This window comes from Phalacrocorax aristotelis, chromosome 5 (genome assembly GCF_949628215.1).
Source record: "Phalacrocorax aristotelis chromosome 5, bGulAri2.1, whole genome shotgun sequence".
Taxonomy (NCBI): domain Eukaryota; kingdom Metazoa; phylum Chordata; class Aves; order Suliformes; family Phalacrocoracidae; genus Phalacrocorax; species Phalacrocorax aristotelis.
The window spans coordinates 54658725-54680672 of record NC_134280.1 but is presented as its reverse complement, the minus strand read 5'-3'; the positions used below and the strand labels follow the sequence as shown (position 1 = coordinate 54680672).

The window sequence follows — 21948 nt, the reverse complement described above, 5'->3', positions numbered from 1 at the left end:
TCTCATTGATTTCATGTTGATCATCATTTTTGCTTTACGAAGTCAGGTATTTTCTAGGCTGTAGCTTAACAAGAATAAAAAGACTGAATGCTAAATGCTCCGCTACAATTAACTAGATGCGTATCACTAAGGTAAGCAAGCTTACTCCGATCTACATAGCAAACAGGCTGCCCATAAGTAGCCTGTCCATCAAAACAGCAGCCAATTCCTCAGACTTCTGAACTTTCAGCATTATTAGTTTTAGATCAAAACTGGTAATTTAGTGAACTTTGTATGTTATTAAAAGACTATTAAAGGCCTATCCACACTATGCAAAGTTCTCACAAATAGCCATGTTCATACAGGTATCCCTATAAACAGATACATACATTAAAACATTTCATTTGAACCACTTAAGGTTGCTGCACACACCACAGTTAACATAAAACTAGAAAAGCAATGATATTGGTATTTAGCACCCTCACAGAGAGGTATACCCTCATCCCCATCCAAGAAGGGCATGCTGCAACTTGAAAAGGATACATCGCCCAATCCACTTTTTAACAATATGGTTATCTACCCCATAGGGATCAGCTACAGTAGATGCATTTGTTAGGAGATGGGTCATTTGGCCGAGGGGCAGGGAATGGGATGGGAGTCTGGGACATCAAAAGGCAGGAGCTGTTTGCAAAGCAAGGCTGTGAGAGGTGGCTGACAGAAATGGGAGGACTGCAGCTATGTCCACTGCTAAACCTACAATGAAAAAGGAGGAAACCTCCCAATCCAACAAAGCTTAAAAGAAGGGTCCCAGCATTTCAAAGCTATGACAAGCTGCCTTACCAGTATCTGTGAGAGGACAAACAGATACATGCTGTCTCCAGGCATTAATCCATTCCACCGGGCAGCCCAACCAACCAGTGCTGTTTTCTGGGAGGTTTTGAGGGAATGCTCCTTCCTGTTCAGCTGTCCTTGTTGTCCTTCAGCTTCATCCATTGACTCCATAACAGTGGGATTGGAAAGACCTTCATGTGAAAATGACATGTGCAGGGAATGAATAGTATTAACCCTTGCAGCCACTGAGGAGCCTGCAAGGGCTATTATTGCTTTCCTAGAGACGGTGGTTACCTCTCAGTTCTGCATCAGTAAGTAGAGCTCAGGATTGTGAGCGTCACATTCTATTAGTGCAGCTGTATTCACCTGCCTTCGTCAGAAAAAAAGTGAGTGTGGGTGGATAAATTATTTTCCCTTTCTTTCCGGAGGTGCAGATTCTGAGCTTTGTTGTTAATAAATTCTCATTTACATTGCTGCACCTTTTAGTTTTTACTTTTTAAAAGGAACCATCTGTACTATTTCCTAGCTCCACACTTCCCAGCTACAGGGTGGCAGAGAACCCATTTTGTCCCTCCCTGCCTCAATTTCTCTATTTCCCTTATTTGTCTGCTTTGTCTAATTTAATTTATAGATCTCTGAGGTACAGACATTATGTGTCTGAATAGTGCTCAAGGGCTCTGGATTTTGGCTGAGTGTCCTAAGGCACTAACAAAATAGACTTTATTCTAATAACCTACTTCTTGGATAAATTCATACTCTACTCATAATCTATTTAATAACATTGTAATGCTATTCCATTCAGTGGAAATATGCACTGGACTGGCCAGTCCTTCAGTAACAGTATATTGAACACAGTCTGTGTAGATATAAATTAATTTACAGGCTAAAAGTAGTGTAAGATCATACCCATTTGATCTAAGTGCTACTTATTTACATCCTCCTGCATGAGGAAAGCCCCAAGGCTGCCCTATGTACAAAACCTTAACTTAGCCTTAACCGTAAGCCAGCCACCTGTGCCCCAGGGAAAGGCTACATTGTTGGCCCTTGGTGGTTTTGAGAGGTCAGGTTTCTATAAAACATCCCTCTCATCAGACATTTCTCTAAATGTCTCACAATAGTAACTCTAAGTCAGATAAGCATCCATAAACTAGCCACAGCGCTAATTAGGCAAACGAAACATAGAATCCGTGTATCAGTTGAGGTCTCGCCGTTGGTACAGTAAGGATTCATGAAAATATCCCGTTCTGGTTTTTAAAATACAAAACTGTGAGGGTGGACAGGAACACAAGATGCTTATTCCCACTCTGTGATTGTTCTCTTCCCTCACCAAAACAGATCTTAGGACACCCATCCCTGCACAAAAGAACAAGTTGTTTGGGAAATGCTGATAGCTTCCTCTACAAGGTTCTCCATTCCCACAGCTGCCCTGCAACAAGAGAGTCATCACTGTGTAATTACTGGGGAAACTTGGAGACACAAGCAGGAGCACCTGCAAGGCACTACCAGTTACCTCCCCAGGAGCTCAGGTTACTGGTTTCTCATTTTCAAAATATCTCCAGTCATTTTATGATGGGCAGTGGCCTCAGCAGGGTATGCTGGGTATAACTGGTTATACATAGCTATTTTCATTGTCTTTACACATATATTTCTCAGCAAGGATAGAGAATGTGCATCTAGACAGACATATACCCACATATGTCATACCATAGGCATATGACAAAAGTAACTATTTGCCAGGAAGGACTCAGTACAGTGATTTGCATAAACATTATCAAAATTTCATGTTAAACAGTCAATAAAACATGCAGAAATATGGAACTAAAAAAGGTCAAATCAGGTGTCAACAATCCCAGCCTGTACTTCTCAGAGTGGTAAGACTTCCTTCACTTTCATGTATATGTCTCTAATCCTCAAAACAACCACTTAAAAATATCACTTTTCAAAAAAAAAAAGCAGTTTCTGGAATAGAGCTCAAAAGATCACGGGAGCTCTACTTCTCTGTCCTCCAGGCTCCATCCAGTAATCTACAGCCGATGACAAACCCCACCAAGAAACACAGAGCCCACACGCAGTCCTTGGTGTCCAGGGACACTGACCATACATTTAACACCTGACTTCTGATACCACGCTACAAAGAGCTGGACTCAAAGTTCTCCAGGAGGATGATCAGCAGCCACATTAAGCCGCCACAGTTAAGGCTGCCTAAATATTTTCAATGCTGACCTCGGTTTTAATTTTCTACCATGTGCTGAAACTTAACAGTTAAAGTTGAAAACTTTCAAGCTTCCAAACTGCTTCAATGTCTCACTGGATTTGCACAATAACTGAGGGGAAAACCCTTGTTAATGTTTGCCAAATTTTTTTCAGCTATTTTTGTGGGATGTTTGTGCTCTGTGTTTTGGAACGGAAATTTGAAAATTTAGCAGGGACAGAATCTTGATGCCAGAAATTATTTTTGCCATCCATGTAAAAAGACATGCGCCTGTGGCTGAGATATAAACCTTCAAAAATATCTATTTACATATAGTTTATTATGGCTTGCTCCTGATGTTGTTAATCTCCCATTTTCACTAAGCATATTTTAAGTCCTACTTTTCCTTTGTCTGCATTAAATAATGAACCTCTGTTCCTAAGAATGGCTAATGAACCTGTTTACTGTTTTATCAAATCCTAATGGCTTCCTTTCTTGGATACCCATCCCCAAAGCTCAAGATAAAATCCACACAGAACACAACTAAAACATCTTTGGGAAGAAACTGGAACAGGGAGACAGAGAATGCAGATTTCAAGCTCAGTTTTCAACTATTTAAGTTACAATATTTCATATTTCCAAATAACCATTTTTTTAACAGACCAAAAACTCATTCACCTGCCTTATACAGCAGGTAAACAGAATTTCCTTGTTTCATATCTGTAACAGCCTGAGATTTTACAAGGTCGCTTCTGTCTATGTTGGAACCCTGGCTCTAATATGATGATGTGAAGGCCACTTAACCACACGCCTTCTAGAACAAAGACGTCAAAGTTAGGGGACTGCTCTGTGTCTGTAACCATGGGGATCTATGCCTCTCCACAGCCCAGAAGCCCGATTCCCAGTATTCCAGTGTTGTCTAGCAACAGCTGTACAATTGTGGGAGCCACATTCTCCTTCTTATGACTGCCTATATGAAGGACAATAGACTACTTCTACTTTAAATTATTTTCACTGCACAACGTAGAGATCTGGTCTATGGACCCAGGAGTCCAGGATTCCAGCTCTGCTGAACCAGAGCTGGAATAACAGCAGAACCTGTTGATACAGTTCAGCTGTTATCAACAGGTATTTTCACTAATACAGTAAAAGACAATGAGGGCACCAGGTCAAGAACTAAAATAATGGAGAACTGTCTGAATTCATATGTATAGATGTATAGATTAATATCTTGGGTGTACAAAGAAGGTGCCTTGGACTAATGAAAGTCCACTCAAAAATTTCCTACTCCAAATCACAAAAGATTAGATTTTAACAATGATCCCCACCTGTGGTTCTGTATTGATTTAAACTATCTCAGCTTTAAACAACACTGCAATTACCATTCACACTTCATCTTGTAATCCTATATTCCTGCATTATTTGCCCTAACTGGCCCTGGTTTCTTTCAATGCACAGAACAGCTAATAAATGAGAGACACATCAGTAAAGTTTTCTTGTGTCAAGGTCAGTGTGAAGGTCTTGAGACAGCTGACAAGGATGACTACATCCAGGGAGGAGTGAATTAAGCCTCTCCTCTGCTAGTGATTTGACTGGCAGTGAAATCTAACATCCATGTGATATCCTCCTGAATTTCTGCATCATGGAGACTGGGATTCAAGTTCCACAAATACTTCTGCTTTGATGAAGGGCTATGCTTGCTAGAAAAATCTCTTTGGCAGAAGAATTAAAAGGTCTCTGACATCTGTAGCAGCATATGGCTTGTTAAAGCAACTTGGAATTTCAGAACAGCACCATAAACTTAACCTTGTTCTTGTTGTTCAGGGAAAGGAACTTTCTGGATCAAACCAGTGATCTATTTATCCTGTATTCTTTCCTTAAACATAGCCACCAGTACAAGCTGCCAAAAATAAATGGCACAACACTTTGCTATGGGTTAATCTATACAGGGAAACATTTTTGTCCACTCACAAGGTAACAGCTGGCTTCCATAACTCAGGCAATGCCCATTTTAAAGCCTCCATCTCTCTTTTTCTGGCTTCATATGTGCATACATAAAGGGCAGAAGAATGAAACAAGAATACCTATATACGCTCTCAGAAACACGCGTGCTTAGAGTCCTAGACTTAACTGAAACACTAAAAGGTAATGATAAGTAAGTCAACAATGCCTTGCAGTAACATGCCATGATCCAATCAAGTCTGCTGTGGGTGACCATCAGCAGCTCTGTAACTCAACCGATTCATACTTAGAGCCTTCAGAGAAAAACCAGACAAAACACAATTCCCCATGACCACATATCCTGGCTGTTTCCTAACGAAGTTAACACTTCAGAAGGAACTTGTGTCCTCTTTTGTGCATAGGTGCTTATGCTCAAGGAATTGATGCGGCTCTGTTGGCAGACTTAGTTTAACAATGTATTTTTGAGATTAAAAAAGACTTGTTCCTTACCAAAAGGATTTTTATAATAGAAATGTACCCCAGTAATGAAAATACAGCGCTCATACAGTTATTAGACTTTCACTTATATCCACCACCCTGTGCCGGTGGGAATTATGCTTCTGGGGGATTGGGTGGTACTGCCTTTTCACTGGGAAACAAATTTTATTAATGGTGGCTTTTTCATTTGTGGTGGAATCCCCAAACTCCGTGGAACTACCTGCCAGACACACAGGATAGGATGGAAAAATGGGCCTCACCTGTTTTGCCAACTCTCACATCCATAAATATTACCAACACTTCACACCAGAGTACTAAATCCACATATAGCCTCCATATCTTCAGATATCAAAATGCAACTGCCTACTGAAATCACCGTCTCCAATTTCAATCTAACTGCTAGGGAGACCTGCTATTGATGAGAGAACAACAGATGAATGTATACTACTGATATGGGTTTGCAAATCAATCGCTTATTTTTCACATGCAGCTAAGTGCATATGCAGGACATAGCCCTGGCATTGTACTTCACATATCTGGTCAAGACGTTGTTAAATCTGCAGGTCATAAGACACACTGATTGCAGGCAAGTCTAGATGACGGCAAGACACATCAAAGCTGAATGAGCTGCCTCAGAGTGCACAGGAGAGAGCGGTAGCTTGTGCTAGAGGGTAAAAAGCTCATCTAATCAAAGAATGGAGCTTTAGGAGAAAAGTATTGGCTCAGAAGACATTATCTTTTTTTCTTCCCACTGCAGTATGAGAAGGATAGAAACAGAATAATTAGCATTTGGACCAAAAGTCAATCTTTCTTTTGCACTGAAGTGGTATGGGAGGAAGTGGGCCTTTCATATTTGTATGGCAAACACAACTTGTGTACTTTTGTTCCTCTCTCCACAGGAAACCAACTGGTGGGTCACTATTCTACAACTCAAACTTTTACGGAACTTCTTTATAACCAGCCAATCTCAGATATTAAGGAGTTAAACATAATGACAGAAGCTACATCATTACTCTTTTCAGATGGATACAATTCATCACTTGGGGAAGTCTGTTTTTTCTTGATGCCCTCTACTCTCCTAACTCTTCTGACAAGTCATTATAAAAATTACACTCAAGATCTAATGAGCTGTGTTGAAAGCTGGGAATGCTATTTCCAATGCTTGCTGTTATCCTAAGAATGCATTTCTTTCTCCAGCTCCTCCATTATTAATTTATTTTTTTCCACTTTCCTAGTCATGATATGGTACTGACTACTTCTACTCTGCTTGATCCCTGACCTACTCTGTTTACAAGAGTTTGATACATTTACCTTTTCCAAATGGCTGAATAAAACATGACTTGGGGAAGACCATCTAGTCCCTAAAAGTATCCAGATTAAGAGCTGTAAAGACAGACATTCCCAAAGGCACCCTACAGCTACCCTACTACTGCCTGACTGGAGATAGAAGGTATTTACAACATAATTGCCTCAATACTTCCAATTCAACTCTGGAAAAAGTCCCAAGGTTTAGCTGCCAAGAACTTGTGGTTGGTAGATCTTGTGTTTGTAATGCAAAACCACATAGAGAGTGACTTCAGAAGATACCAGACAGCTTAACTCAAACACTAGTAACAACCCAGACAAATCCATATATCCCACTACGTTTACCGCTAAACACTGCAAGGCATTGAAGCAATCCTAAAATCACTTTGGTATGTAACTGGAAGCCAGTTAGATTCACCCAGCCATCCTTTGCAGGACTGCAAAGTGAAACTGCAGACTTCGTTCTCCAATCTGTGTAACAGAGATAAAAGAAATAAGCCTGATGTACCATTAATCCAAGAGGTCCAAGCAACTGTAACTACCATCTCTTGACAAATTCCAGAGGAATGGAAAACTCTTCTTCAAGACTCAGCCTACATATCAGCAACCTGATTGTCAGTCTCCTATGTTGCTTATTCTGAGATTAAATTCAGCTTACGATTTCTAACACTTTCAGTTTGCACTAAATGTATCTACCCTGGACCATAAGAATTAGCTGCTTCAGTCCTCCCTTCTGAAAGAAAACCACAGAAATTGATAATAAAACACTACAACTTTTTGCATCGTTATAAAACTTAGACATTACCTAAATTTTCTAAATTCTAAAACTTAGAATTTTCTAAAAATTAGAAAGACACTGCAGAGGCCCCTCCTTAATATTGAGGGAGAAAGGTTAATTTACCCTTGTGTGACAGAGGACAACCCACAAGTATCATCAATTTTTCTTTGCACTTGCTTGCCTGTGAATGGCAGCTAGCACACTTAAAGCCAGCCACCTTCATTGTGAGAAAGGCAAACATTCTCCATGGAGTTCCTGAAACAACTGTGCAGAAAAGGAAATGGGTGTCATCTACTAGACAGGATAAGCACTGGAGACTCGCACATTTCAAGCTCAGCTAGTAGAGTCTGGTTGCTGCTTAAGTCAAACGCTGATTACCAAAATGGAAAGATGCATTGAGAGAGAAAGAAAGCAAGGAGGAAAGTTATGCAGAAAATCTGTGAGAAAGCTGGCAGTGAACTGAGGTCTACATATTTCTAGTCCGATGCCTCTCTCCTTTCACTGGCAACACTTTTAAACTTGGAGAAGAAACTTTCTACCTGAAATAAGTTCTGCTGAAAACAATATGCAGCCCCTTCTCCCTGCTGGTGGGCTGCACAACTCCATCTGTAAATGGCCTATTCTCATCTCTGAGGGAACAGGAACCTGATACCAGGGTGTGCAAGGAGAATAATTGCCTTTCCACTCAGCAGCTCCCTGCTGAACTGCTGAGTCACACATTTTCTCTGCATTCGTTTTCACACTGCTCCCACTCAGTCCACCTGCCACTTCATCTGGGTTGGGTGGGAGGAGAGAAAAAGAGGTGAAGTCAGAAAAAATGTTCATGTTCACCCAGGACTGCTATTATGATACTGGAGGGTCACGTATAAAATCAAGCCTGCAAGCTGCTAGAGAGGAATGGAGAAGAGAAGTATCACATTATAAGACAAACAGCCTCCTCCTCCTCTTCTTCTACAAGAGGAGACTGGCCAGCAAACAAGTTGCAAACCTCATCTGACTCCCAATCAGTCACTGATGTTATAATGCTTGCCGATATGTTCTGCAAATTTCAGGCTCAGACCAGGCCTTAGGGTTTTCCCTCTTTTCTGTGATTTAGAAGAGCTTTCAAGCTGCTGTGACTTTTTTCAACAGTCCAACAGGTACTGTGTAGTAATTGACCAGCTGCCACTGGGAAGTGCCACAATGGTAAGTGCCAATACCATCTGGATAGACTGCAGTTCCTAAGGGCATCTTCAGCTGAGTTGCTGCGAAGAAAACATCCACCAGCCCTAACTTTCATCATTAACAAAGATCAAGAGAAAATCTTAGCCATTTTCTTGCAGCTTTCATAAAACCCAAGCATAACAGGAGCCAACATCTCCTGCTACCTGTTAAATTCTTATGTAGAAAAGGGACTCTGCTATCAGTGGTGGGATACAAGTTTATCATGGTTATAGAGGGTCTAGATTCCTCTTAGGTTGGGCTGTACATATAGAAACATACATTTAATTAAATTATCAAGCTAGTAATTTTTTCCATAATTAGATTTCTGGACAGTACAGTTTATAGGTCATGAAAAAAGGAAATGCCCAGAAGCTTCCTAGCTTATTAAGTCAATGATCTGAAAAAGTGCTTCTGAAACTGACTTTCAAACTAAACCAGGACAACTGTGATTAATTTTGAAACTAATTCTTAACCTACTGCTACAGTTAGTATTCAGTAGAAAAACTGGGGCTTGTTACAAACTAAATAAGGATTTTGTTTTATTAAGTAGAATTAGCAATTCAACATGTAAGCCTGTTTTTTCCCCCCTGTGAGAAAGAGTCTGTTCAGCCTTGCCTCTCAGTAACTCTTCTGGTGCAAGTCTGCTTAAAAATGTGCTTGCACTGTCCAGGCCTGAAGTGTGAATACAAAACCCATTCTGAGAAGAGTTCAGTGACATCACATTAAACATGTCTTTCAATATCAACTTCTACTCTCCATCTTCTATAATGGCTCATCATCATGTTGCTCAAGAAATAGTTCATGAAAAGATATGGTAACTGCAGGGGAAAGAAATGTGGGAAAGAAAAAAGCAAAACTCAAAACCTTCTCAAAGTTCCCTGCCTCCATAAAGTTTTTTGTTCCAAATAATCAAAAGTACAAGACAGACTTCTGGTCTATGAAGTCATCCTTGGAGAGGGAAGGATGCAGCCTGCCACCAGAGACTTTGTTTCACTGAAGGGTGAGACCAGAAGACTTCATTTGATCTGCCATCAAACTCATCCTTCCTGGAAGAAATCAGATGCTCAAGACAGCGCTCCTCCCAGACCTGGAGTCCTACACATTGCTGTTGGCTGCTTAATATACCTAGTCCATCTAGTAAGACAGAAAGTATCTTAATCATCTCACTGAATCTCCACTCCATAATAATTCACATGAAACAGAGTTGCAAGGGCAAAGCAGCTCACAATGTGCTTGGCTGACACCACTTTAGATCAGGTGTAAGCCTCACTTACACGGGAGCAAGAAGAAAACAAAATCATCAGGCTCTCTGCTCTAGAGACAGGCCTCCCAGTGCAGCAAAGATGAACCGCCATGAGCCATCAGAAGCAGTAAGGGATTGTCAGATAAAGCAACCATATGGCAAGTCTATGATAGCTACTGTACCATCTGCTGGGGTCCGATTCTCCTCCAATACTTGTTACAAACTGCTATGTCTCTACTAATAATGGGGGAGTTGCTCTTAATTTCCAATGCAAGATTAGTTATGTCCTTGTCCACACATAAATCGTACTCCCACTATTAAATCAAATATACAAGAGGTTTACTTTTAATGGCTCTACTAATGTGTACAGGTCTTAAACACAAGATCTGTTGTTAAGCACTGTCCTTTTTCCTTTTCTCCTGCAAAACATGTCATGTTAAAGGATATCCTATTTTTCATAGCAGCTAGGGTCCCTAGACAGTGTTTGCTTTGAAACAATTAAAATATTAAATATGGTGTCAAATTACAACTCTTAAAAAGTGAACGCAGACCCTTGGTGAGCAGAGACAGCGAATATTAACTTCTATCACACCCACATGTAATTAGCACTTGCCATCTTTCAATCAGGGCTCTATTCAAAGCTTCTTCTGGTTTTTTTTTTTTGCGCATGGCTCTTTCCTTCTTTCCTGTTAAATCCCTTACAGGATTACTGCTTAACAATTAGACAAATTTTTTTCTTTTTTTTTTATAAAGAATACATTTCTTTGTTATGTTGTTTTCTTTAGTGAAAGTTTTCAAGCGTTTGGTGATAATTTTGGAGGTGCCTTGAGCTTTTGTAAACAGACTGCAAGTTGACTTTCAGTGGAGTTGGTTGTGCCAAATTATTCCCAGCCTGCACTGAAAATGGAAACCCACAAAGCAGCTCTGTAATTCCACAGTTAAAGACCTATGACTTTGCTTGCTCATGAACCAGCCTTGCACAGACAACACAGCCAGGGAGAACTGTCAACAGCACAACAATGCAGATTGAGATGTACTGGGTGGAATTCTTTTTCTGAAACAGGATAACCAACTCTCCCCTCCCAAATACAAATTACAATTTTTGTGCCTTTAGCCTTTAGCTAAAGGGTGTACTTAAAGTGCCTGAATGCATAACAAAAAAATAGCAGCAATGATTTAAAAACCAGTCAAACGGCCTCTGCAATACAAGAGCAAATCTGACAACTAAAAGAAAGAAGCACATTCTGATTTCACGCAGTTTTTAAAGTATTTACTAGTCACACTACTATCACGTGAATTGGTGTTAGCACACTTGTATTGCTTGAAAAAAGCATATTTCTTCTCATAAATGAAAAACAACTACAGTTCTAATGCTTACACCATTGTGTGCTACTAATTCCTCTTCAGCAACTTACTAGCCTGGTGTCCTGCGGGTATTAAAACTGCTTTCTGCTCTGGTGAATGAGAGGGTTTGCACCTTGAAGGAGATGGGAGATATGCTGGCTTCCTTCCAGGTGCAAATGTGAACACTTTGATGACGTTCATTTGGGTATAGCCTGCTTTACTAAGTGACTAAAATCTTACGCCCTAGAGCCTTCCACAAAAACATTTAGGAAAGCCACTATCGCATTCAACATTTATTTCAAAAGACATTCCCTTTCCTGAGTAAAGTAAATTATATCAAGCCCAGTCTCAACAATCATCTTCAGTCACAAACCTGATATATGCCTCAAGGGTACTATCCCAAGTATAAGCATTTAACTTACTTTCATGCATTTACAAAGGCTATGCTTGCACTGTTTGGTTTAGTCAGAAAGCAATGGTATCATTCAGATACTATAACTTAGGCTCCAGAATAAGCACTTGTATAGATAAGGGTGTGGACATCTAGAAAGAGGATGCCCACACTCATTTTATCTCTGTACTAGAGTGCTATTTCCACCCAGGGCTACTCCATTATGGGCCCAAATGCAAAGCCTGCACAATTAAATACCATTGCTTCCACTTCAGTGCACTGCTACCTCTGTAACTGCAGTCCCTTCATGTTAGGGGCATGCTAAGATTATTGAAATGTGGTAAATCTAACAGTCTCAATCTCTCCTTCTCCCCAGCTTACCACATAGCAGCACAAAAAGTGAACAACAGTGCATGTAGAGGAAGGTAACAGTTCACTTTGTTTACTTGTGTCTAGTCTATATGGGTTCCTGTTCTGTGCTCATCAAAATGGATGCACAGCCTTAAGAGTTGAACTAAAAAAAAAATACAACAGCTTGCCTTCTCATATTCTTTCCAGTGATGGAACACGCACAGAGCAATGTTTTGTCTAGCAGACATGCCCAAGTTGTTACGGATCTATGGCAGAGAAGGTGAGACAAAAAAAACCCATGCACTGATCTTGAGCTTTGCAATTATTCTGAGAGGATTTTGCACCACTTGCCTACAATCATGAGCTTCACTCTACAAAACAATCCAAAGAAAACATACCTATCATGGACACATGCATCCCAAGGCTCTGCTTGATCTGTGGTGACTGTACCTCATGCCACAGAGCCTCATGCTGATTTACCTTAGCAAAAGCTGACATTAATCAGTAGGTCTGCAAGGTGGTAAGCAAAGCTCTGTGGAGACATCATTTTGCATACTGCATCAGCACAGCGTTTCTACTGCTAGCTTCAGGGCCAGCTCAGTATCAGCTAGGCTAGGGACTTTTGTTCTGTACTCCCCCAAACAGTGTGGGAATGCTCTTCGATACCTTAGACCAAGACCATTCTGGAAAGGACTTGAATATGATCTGATGTGACATGGAAGCAGGTGGCAGGCAGAGCTGCCAAAGAAGTACACTTAAAACCTCCAATTGCTGCAGGTATAAAAGGTCTTACAGTATCTCCTATGCTGAGGATGAAAAGACAGCTAGTTATTTTACCACCTCATCTATGCAACACAAATTGGGGCTATTCAGAAATGTTGTTTTCTTGGGTCTTGATTAAAGCATTTCTTTACTTTTCAGGAGCTCTTGATATCGTAACATTTATAATTCAGGTCACCACAAAGGCACCAAACATGTCCCTGTGGACTCCTAGTTACCTCACTGTTCTGTCTCCACGTTGAAACACTGCTGTGTAGATAATATATTTTGAAATACAGGTAGTCAACTGCCTTCCATAGTGTGTTCCTTATGAAGTGTGGGTGACAGCATGTGTCAATGGGAAGCAAGATTTCATCCACACAGCTATGTTCCTGCTATGCTATCCAGAACAATTCATCTGCATAAACAGGAAATGCCAAACACCTCATACCAAGTCTCTTCGCACACTGAGGTATACACTTGATTTCAGTAAGAAGAGTTAAACCTGCAATGAGTAATCTTGTAAATCCATTCTTGGCTTCTGAAGACCAATGCAGTGCTTTCAACCACACCCCACCTCTGTCTTCTTCCACAGGAGCCAGATTCTACCGGAAGATTTTTTCCTTGCACCACTCAACTCCCAGTGACAAGTATGTGCAACACACTCTCTTGGTCCTTTTCCCTGAAGATAGCATTAATTAAGCTGGGAAGATCATAAGCAGAATGGACAAGAGCAAGCCACATTTTATACATGGCCCAGGTAGAAGCACTATGGTTTGTTTCCAATATGCTGAGCAGAGACAAAAAAAAACCCAAAAGACAAATCAAGGAAATATAAAGTCCTAGTTTTGGGGAATAATTGTAACATCATAATTAATCCTTTCACCTCTACAGATCTCTAAATGGTCTTACCAATGGAAAAGACATAGCATCACCGAATCCATACGTGTATCCAATAAGAACAGCATTTTAGTAGCATGCTGAAGAACCTTAAGAACAAAGGAAGCCTCACCTAAGAGCTGTTGCACAAGCATTTTCCCCTGTGGAAAATAGCACAGGCTCTTCAGTTCCCTGGCAAAGGACATTCAGAACCAGCCAGTACCAGTGAGCACACGGCAGTACAGCGAGCACACAGGGTGCTAAAAGGCCCCATTTTGAGAGCCCCCTGCATGAAGATGATAAAAAGAACCTATTCTGAAAAAGCTTTCTGCATTTATCTTTGTCTCCCACAGAAAGCATACAAAATGGAAGGCATTTACTGTCTTTCAGGAGCACCATTCCTTTTCCTGAAAACCTGCAAAATTGGTCAGATTAAACTTCTACCTATTTTGGCAGGAATATTCCCTTTGCAAGTTGTGACCAAGCCTTGCAGCCTAACAACCTCCCCTTTTATTTCTCACCTCAGAAGTAAGAGCCCTTTTTTACATATAGGGAAGACAGCATTCAAACTGCTGAAGACTTTGCAAAGCAGCAACTTTGGAACGTCATTTGAAGGTCAGTCTCCAACATACAGTATTTATCTGCCTATTGTCAAACAATTGCTGGCACAAAAAGGAGTTTTAATAGAATGTTAGTTAATTAAGTCCAGAATGTTAATGGGTTTTTCATAACACTGTGGCATTGTATTTATGAAAAGCAATGAAAAAATGGTCCTGTTTAAAAGTGGTAATAGCCGTAGTCTTTGAACATATGCTTAATGAATAAATCTGTTAGGAAAAAAGGCCTGTGTGTATTGGAGGGTGGTAATATGTTTGTTCTCACTTAAAGCATGCCATAATGGCAATCATCAACAGAAAATGGCCTCTATTGTCAGGACTAAATAAAAGTCCGTTTGGCCATTCACTTTCAGGTGAAATTTTTTTTTTCTTTTAAATAATAGATTCTTTTAGCTAAACAGTTGAGTTGAAAATAAAGCAATACCACATTCATGTAATTAAGGACACCTGATAAGCGTTCATGCTCTTTGGTAGGTGTGAAGAACCACAATATAGTAATATGCAGGCAGCTTGCTACCACAGCATGGGGTGCTGCATGCAAGAAGCCAAACAGACTACAGTGAAGAGGCATTCAGAACCCATGGTGAGAACAGTCTAACAACCCAGTGCTAGCACATATTGCAGTGGTGGGTGCAATTTCAGGGATGAAATTATATAGAATACACTGCAACACAAAACCTGAATAGGCTATTAAAAGCTCAGGTGACAACCAGAATTCTATGATGGCAAAGCACATGAGAACAAAATCTATTGGGTTTCCATTTCCATAAGCAGGTGGGTGAATCTAATAAGCTAGTTAATTTGTTCGTGAAATTAAAATGCCAATTCCTTATACTGGGAAGTAAGTATGGAAAATATCCACAGTTAAGCCATAGGTGACTGGGTATTTTTAATGGAAGTTTGACAGATGTTGCTAAAATGCACCCCAAAAAAGTCAAACGTGTCAATATCTTTCTTCCCCGAAAGTGTAACAGGCTGCCCGGGGAAGTGGTTGAGTCACCATCCCTGGAGGTATTTAAATGCTGTGTAGATGTGGTGCTTACGGACATAGTTTAATGGTGGACTTGGCAGTGTTAGGTTAACCATTGGACTTGATCTTAAAGGTCTTTTCCAATCTAAACAATTCTATGAATATTACTTAACTCTTCTTCTATCCTCCCAAAAGCTCTTCTCACGGGGTACCAGAACCTCTCCTTTCTTCATAAAATTGGAAAGCTGAAGCTCCTCAGTTCCACTCTGAATGCTCCTAAGGAAGGTTTACCCAGACAGGCTCCCCTTCCTGTTCTTTCCCTCAATAACATGCTTGAATGTGGCTCTTTTTTGCAACATAGCCAGATTTCAATTGAAAGGTGCATTTTGTGGTGAAAGGGCCATCGGGAACTCCCAAATTGCATTCAATGAGATTTCCTAGTTGCAGCTAGAAATCTAACAACCAGGTAAGACCATGCCACAATCAACTCTGCTTTGACAGCTCTTCTCAGGCAGCAGGGTTGGGAGACTGCTCCTCACTGCTTTTGGACAGTTGAGCGTGACTCAACGCCTGCTCTCCATCAGCTTTGCTAAATTCTCAGTCCTTGCAGTCCCTCCTCTTTCCTTTAAGAATTTTTCCCTGTGCACATGCAGAGCAGATCCATATTAACAAAGATCAGAGATCATGAGTAGGTGGAAAGATAAGAAGCACAAATATAAAGCAAGTTTTAGGTTCCCAAGACTTCTTTTCTGAGAGGGAGCTCTGATACAATGAAGAAAACATTCCATCATTAAAACCTCTAATTCTTGGGGATGGTATTTCCTTCACACCTTCTTCTTAATGTTATCCCTATTGAAATACTTTCCTTGTTGAGGTTTCTTTCATTATCCCATGCTGACAGGGCTGTCACCAGCAGGCATAAGGAAAGCATGAAACCTCAATCTGCAAACTGGTAAGGCAGAAGTCTAGAAAGCATGATTTCCAAAAGCAGTAGAGGTTTGAGATACTGTGACAACAGACATTAGACTTCCAAAGGGTGGTTAGCTTCAGCTAAAAAAACAGTTTATAAGACTGTTGCAAACAGACACATATCAGCAAGGTTCTGTTCTCAAAAGTGACTAGCATTTTTACCAGGCTGATTTTCAGCTTTTTTCAACATGTAGTTATGTGATTAGTTTGTCCATTAATCAACCAGTTAGCCCACCAACCCAAATAGTGACCATGAAGCATGCACAAAATGTGATATGTAACAATGTCCAATTCAAAGCACTGAATCCCACATCCCTGAAACAGGTCCTTTGCTATTTTTGACCTCTAAAACCAAAATGTCTGTTCCATGACATTAAACCAGGTTCTAGAAAACCACTCTCATCAGGTAACATGAAAGATCAAAGTTAAGCTAGACAACAGACTAGCAGCAACAAGCAGAGAAAGGAGGAGATAAAATTAAGATGACAAAAGTGACAAAAGAAGGTGTGAGTATGTTTGAGAATAATGGAAATGAGATATCTGATGAGAAGAGATAAAAGAAGGAAAATAAATACAAGGCCATAGAAGAGAAGCCCATGGGAGGAAGAGGAGGGTGAAAGCCTGGCAGAAGGACTGAGTGGAGACTAAAAACAGCATCTGGCAGTAGCTCAAATCAAACAAGGCAGCATATGCAAGAAGTGCAGTGCACTGAAATCTTCCTTCCTCTGGGGGATTAAGTAGCCTCAGAGAGAGGGCAGAGATTCTTTCCTCGCTCTCCTCTGGAATATCTTGTTCTAAACTCTGAAGCAGGAAAAAAATCTAGTTAAATCTTTCTGTGATTGTAATTTCCCAATTGCCACTGTGATATCTGCATGGAATTTTCAAAGGCAAAGCTGCAGAAATCACACTGATTTTGATTAATTTTTCTAGTGGGGAAACATGATGGTGGGTACCTCATCCCCTAAATGATTTAGGGCATCGAGAGGCCAGTTTTTCAAAAGGTCTGGCAAAATTTTCAGAATCCCCAATCCAGCCAGATACAACCCTAGTTCTGCTGAAACAAATTTTATTGTTTTTCAAAAGATGGGCCTTAGGTGTTCCATTTTCAAAAGTGGCTTAGAAATATGGAGTCTATTTCACACTGAAAGACAATGAGACGATATGCACAGTTGCTTTTGTAACAGACTGACATGCTTTTCAAACTGCTGCCTACCATACGCTTTTGCTTCCTTTAATTGTGTGTCTGTGAATACAGCACACAAATACATGTCTGTTTGTCACTCACAATTAAGGAAATACAGGTGTAGTCGTGAGAACATCAGGTACTAAAAACTGGGCAGTCTGAGGACAGTCCAGCATTCCAAGCCTTAAACTGCAGTGACATTTATAATATTTGCACCTGCACAAAACCCAAATGTCCCATATGGGGGTAAGTATTACAGCACTAGCTAACACCTAATATATTGTCAGTTCTGTCAGCTCCCATAGGGGTGGAACATCGCCTTACAGGTACACAGGCCAAGCCAAGAAATGCCATTTCAGGGAATACCTCACCACGTCCCACCTGTTTTTTGTCAGGGTGCATGTGCATAGGCTGCTACATCTAACTGCACAGCAGGAACAAACTAAAACTGTGATTCTTCCACCTGTGACCATCCAAAGCATGGTTGCAACTGGAGTTTGCTGCTCTTTCTCCCCTCCGGTCCATATACCCATATTTCCTTCACCAGAAACCAGGAAAAAAGACAGGAAGATGATGCTAACTAGATCTCACTCTAACAAAGATAAAGCACATGGTCAGATGATTTTCTGTGACAGTCCCTACCCCTGAAGATCAGGCTTAAAAGGTGGGAGCTACATACAGAGAGGCAAGAGCACATGAGGGGAAGACTGTCCTAATACAGATGGTGAAAGAAAGACTGACAGAGCAGTCCTGAATAATCCTTGAGGGAGAGTGACAGCCCAGAGATACCATTTTGCTGCCTGTATAGTAGTGGGAACACAGTAGAATGTACTTTTACCTTGGATTTAGGATCCCAATCTTCCTAGGGGCTGCCAGAAACTGTCTTAAAAAACCAAATTGTAATCCACCTTTGAAACACAGCTGCCTACTTCTGCTAGCACTCCTGGGCCACACTATATGAAGTACGCCTCCCTATCCTGTCAAGAATATGCTCATGATTCTTGATGAACCTTCAAACTTTTCAAGTGGCATTCTTGTATTAAGGTCCAAAGGCTGAAACCAAAACAAATAATTGGTGTGGCCAAATGAATATGAGCCCACACTTTTGGTTATTTTTTCATTGCAAGCGCAGCCCAGTATTATCGATCAAACACGAGGAAGCTTTGTCTTATCAATTTGGAAAAAAAACACCCCAAACCATCCTGTCATGGCAACTGGAAATGCAGTATTTATCTGGGAAACAGAAGCAGGGTGGAATGCACCTGGAGGAAAACAGATGTACATCCTTGTGGAAGTCCAGGAAAGACTCACAGCTGCTAGAGAAGCAGCAGCATAGCTGTTAGAATACCTTGCTGTGGAAATGCAAATCACAAGCTTTGCACCAAAACACTGTGCTAGATCAGCCTGTGTATATCTTTTACTTGGGCTGTTAGGTTGAAGATGATAGCATACACCACTTCAAACTGCTGTCTGCAGAAACCTGTATGCTCTAATCCAGTTGATGTTGCCTGCTAGGCCTTTTGAAGTTCAAGATAAACCTTTGCAGCAGTTCATAATTTGAAAATGCATACTCCACCAATGCCAAACTGTCAGAATTGCCAGAGACCAGCCAGCTTCACAGTTTTCTAGTTACAGTGACATGATGAATTGCAATCTCTCCATGGTGACCCAGAAAGTCACTTAGTAATACACAAACCCAGAGATGTACCAGCAAATGGATTCTGTTGTGTTTTCTTGCAGGATGCCTGAAAGGTGACTAAAGGATTCCAACTTTCACTGGAACTACAGCAGAAAACAATCAGTTTCCTTAAATGCCTTATAAAATCCCAGTCTGAATAACAGAGTAATACCTTTGGTATCAAACAAAAAGAGATCCTTGATATTGTGACTGCTATGCTGGGCTAATGGAGCTGGCAGATGAGAAAGCGTAGAGTGGGAGACAGCACCAACAGGTTCAAATCTCTAAGTTACAAATGCCAGTTTACCAGCATTATACTCCTTACTGGTATGAGGCAAGAAAACCATTTTAAGCACAGGATGGAAGGAGAAGGAAGAGCATCAAGTCAACTCAAGCCACCTGTCCAGCTTGAGAAGGTATCGAGTACAAGAGGAATAATAATAATAAAAAAAGCCTAAGAACTTGTCCAGCCCTTCAGAAAGGTATACTGCACAAAAAGCATCTTCCAAACATCACCTTCCAAGTCATTGTTGTTCCTTTATGATCTCGACAAACACAAAATTTTGCTGTATTTACCCATGTTACTCATATAGCATAACATAGTAAATGCATGTTACCCACCTTTTAATCCATTGGTAAATGCCAGACTTTCCAGCCATGATTATTTCTTTTGATTCTCCTCGTTGTTGCAGTTGACATTTTCACCACTTTTATCTAGTGTGCTGTGAATGCCACTTCTTCATGATTTGTAATGGAACAGAAGAAAAACAGCCTTACAAGAAAATGGGTGGGGTTTTTCATGCCAAAGTCGGAATGGCTTTTTTCATGGTTCTATGTGCATTCCATATGCAAGCATATGGTTAGCCAACCTCCGTTCATGTTACTATACATACACTTCATAAGAACAAATCTCTTTCTGAATCAAGCATTCATTAGAAATCCTGACTATAAATACTACAGCAAAATCATGGAATGTCCATGTAATTAAAGCTCAATGTTAAATGAGTGGTCTCTCAGCTTGCATATGTTAAACCATTAAGAAAGAAAACTCTCTTTTCCACTATGTTCCCAGAGAAGTGTTCTTTCCAGTGAGAGCATATTGCTATATCTTATTTCTCAAAGAGAAGCAGTATAAGCCACACAGAGCCAGAATAAGGCTTCCTTATTCACTTCACTCCTCTTTTTCTAAGAAATCTCCCTGAAGTCATCAGGATTATTTGTGCAACACCATCAAATGAAACAGGGATTACAATCTGGCCCACTGGAAACAACAATTATTCTCATGTATTACAGATAGCCAATACTTTAAAGTTCCTTGAAGGCAAACTGTCTTATACAATCCTGAAAGAAACTGTACTAAAGCAATAAAGACCGTATAACTAAAACAACTGGCACATGATAATTTACTAAACAGGTACCTGTCAAAAAGAAAAGAGCAATTTTTAATTTAACTATATATTGAAATCAGGGTCCCTGTAGATGCAAACCTGTAGATGCAGTGCTCCTTTGCACTGCAAACCGCCTCATTTGCATAATCTCTTTGTTTCTTAGCTGCTGTTCAGATATGGACTGAGATTTTAATCAGTTTAATTTTCTACAGTGCTGAGTTTTGTGTACACACTGCAGAAGAAACTTGCTTTAAGAAGGATTTAACTGAAAGACCTCAATTTCAAACTGTCAACCCAAGTGCATGCACCTTCAAAAATAGCATGTTAATTTTGCTCATCCCCACAGACTCATGTGACCTCTTATCTGCATCATGTTTTCCACCCGCGCCACAGCAGCTCATGGCTATGTCTCACAGCTACAGCAAAACTTTTCAAGCCTCCAGGAACACCATCCAGTTTTATTTCATTCTGCACACTTTTTGCTTCATGCGTTATGTTGGATGAAAGCACATGCAAAATCTAACACAAGGCAGCTCTGCAAAATAAATAGCCTTCTGGTTACTTAAAATGACCATTTTTCAATCTAGTCCATCATTTTATGGTTTCACCATCCCTTTTCAGTGGCCGGCACAAACACATCCTAACAGTTTCCCAAGGCATTCTTCAGAATTTGAAAGTGAACACTGCTGAACATTTGCTCTCTGACCTACCCTAACCAAGCAATGCATTATAAATGTCTCATTAGCTCACATGCCCTGTAATGAAAATGACAGTATTTTCTTTGTATGTCTTTTATTGATTGCTCTACTTCTGCACAGAAACACTGGAGACCTTCAGCCACATTCTACATAGCATTTTCTGCAGTATTGAAGTTTATTAGTGCATTTGTGGCAGCTAAACAGAACGATACTGTTTTCTTAGCCAAGCTTGAAACAAGGGCCAGTCTACAGTCCTGTGATATTGCCTGGACAATGACTTTTACTTCAAACATTTTTTGGAGCATCTTCCATCAATTTTAAAGACATGGATTTGCATTTCATACACCATTTCCTAAGCCTTCTCTCAAATTACTATCATTGATACTTCCTAATTGTCTCAGTTTCTTGTGCCAAAACCAGTCTGTTCAGCCACCTCAGACTGAGGCCTTTCCAGGGTACCTTTTCAGTAAGCATGCTTGCCAGAAGCACCTTATACAGACTTTCTTCCACAGTACTTTACCAATGCTCCCATACTGACACTATCATGTTAACATGAAGTCAACTGCATGACCTTCAGCTCACATTCAGCTGGAAAGCTTTACCACAAGTTTTTTTTTTTGTTGGAACTATTCCACTTTGATGTCACATGATAAATGATTGTCAATCTTGTCTTTCTCCCCTCCCACATCAGGTTTTCCCAGGCTAAGCTTTTCTGCAAGGCAGAACTACCCACGCCTTATTCTGCAATAAAC

The 21948-nt window shown here is 40.4% G+C and overlaps 1 protein-coding gene across 22 annotated transcripts in view; it reads right to left on the bottom strand.

Moving 5' to 3' along the window:
* Window positions 1-21948, bottom strand: part of PTPN5 (protein tyrosine phosphatase non-receptor type 5) — a 90241-nt gene that overhangs the window by 40131 nt on the left and 28162 nt on the right. For 20 of the 22 annotated variants that reach the window (XM_075094612.1, XM_075094624.1, XM_075094617.1 and 17 more), the window contains one exon: window positions 820-1001. In XM_075094612.1, the coding sequence (XP_074950713.1) occupies window positions 820-1001 (182 nt within the window). Of the gene's footprint in view, window positions 1-819; window positions 1002-19731; window positions 19848-21948 lie in introns of all 22 variants that reach the window. The other 2 variants (XM_075094619.1, XM_075094621.1) reach the window with 1 other exon arrangement.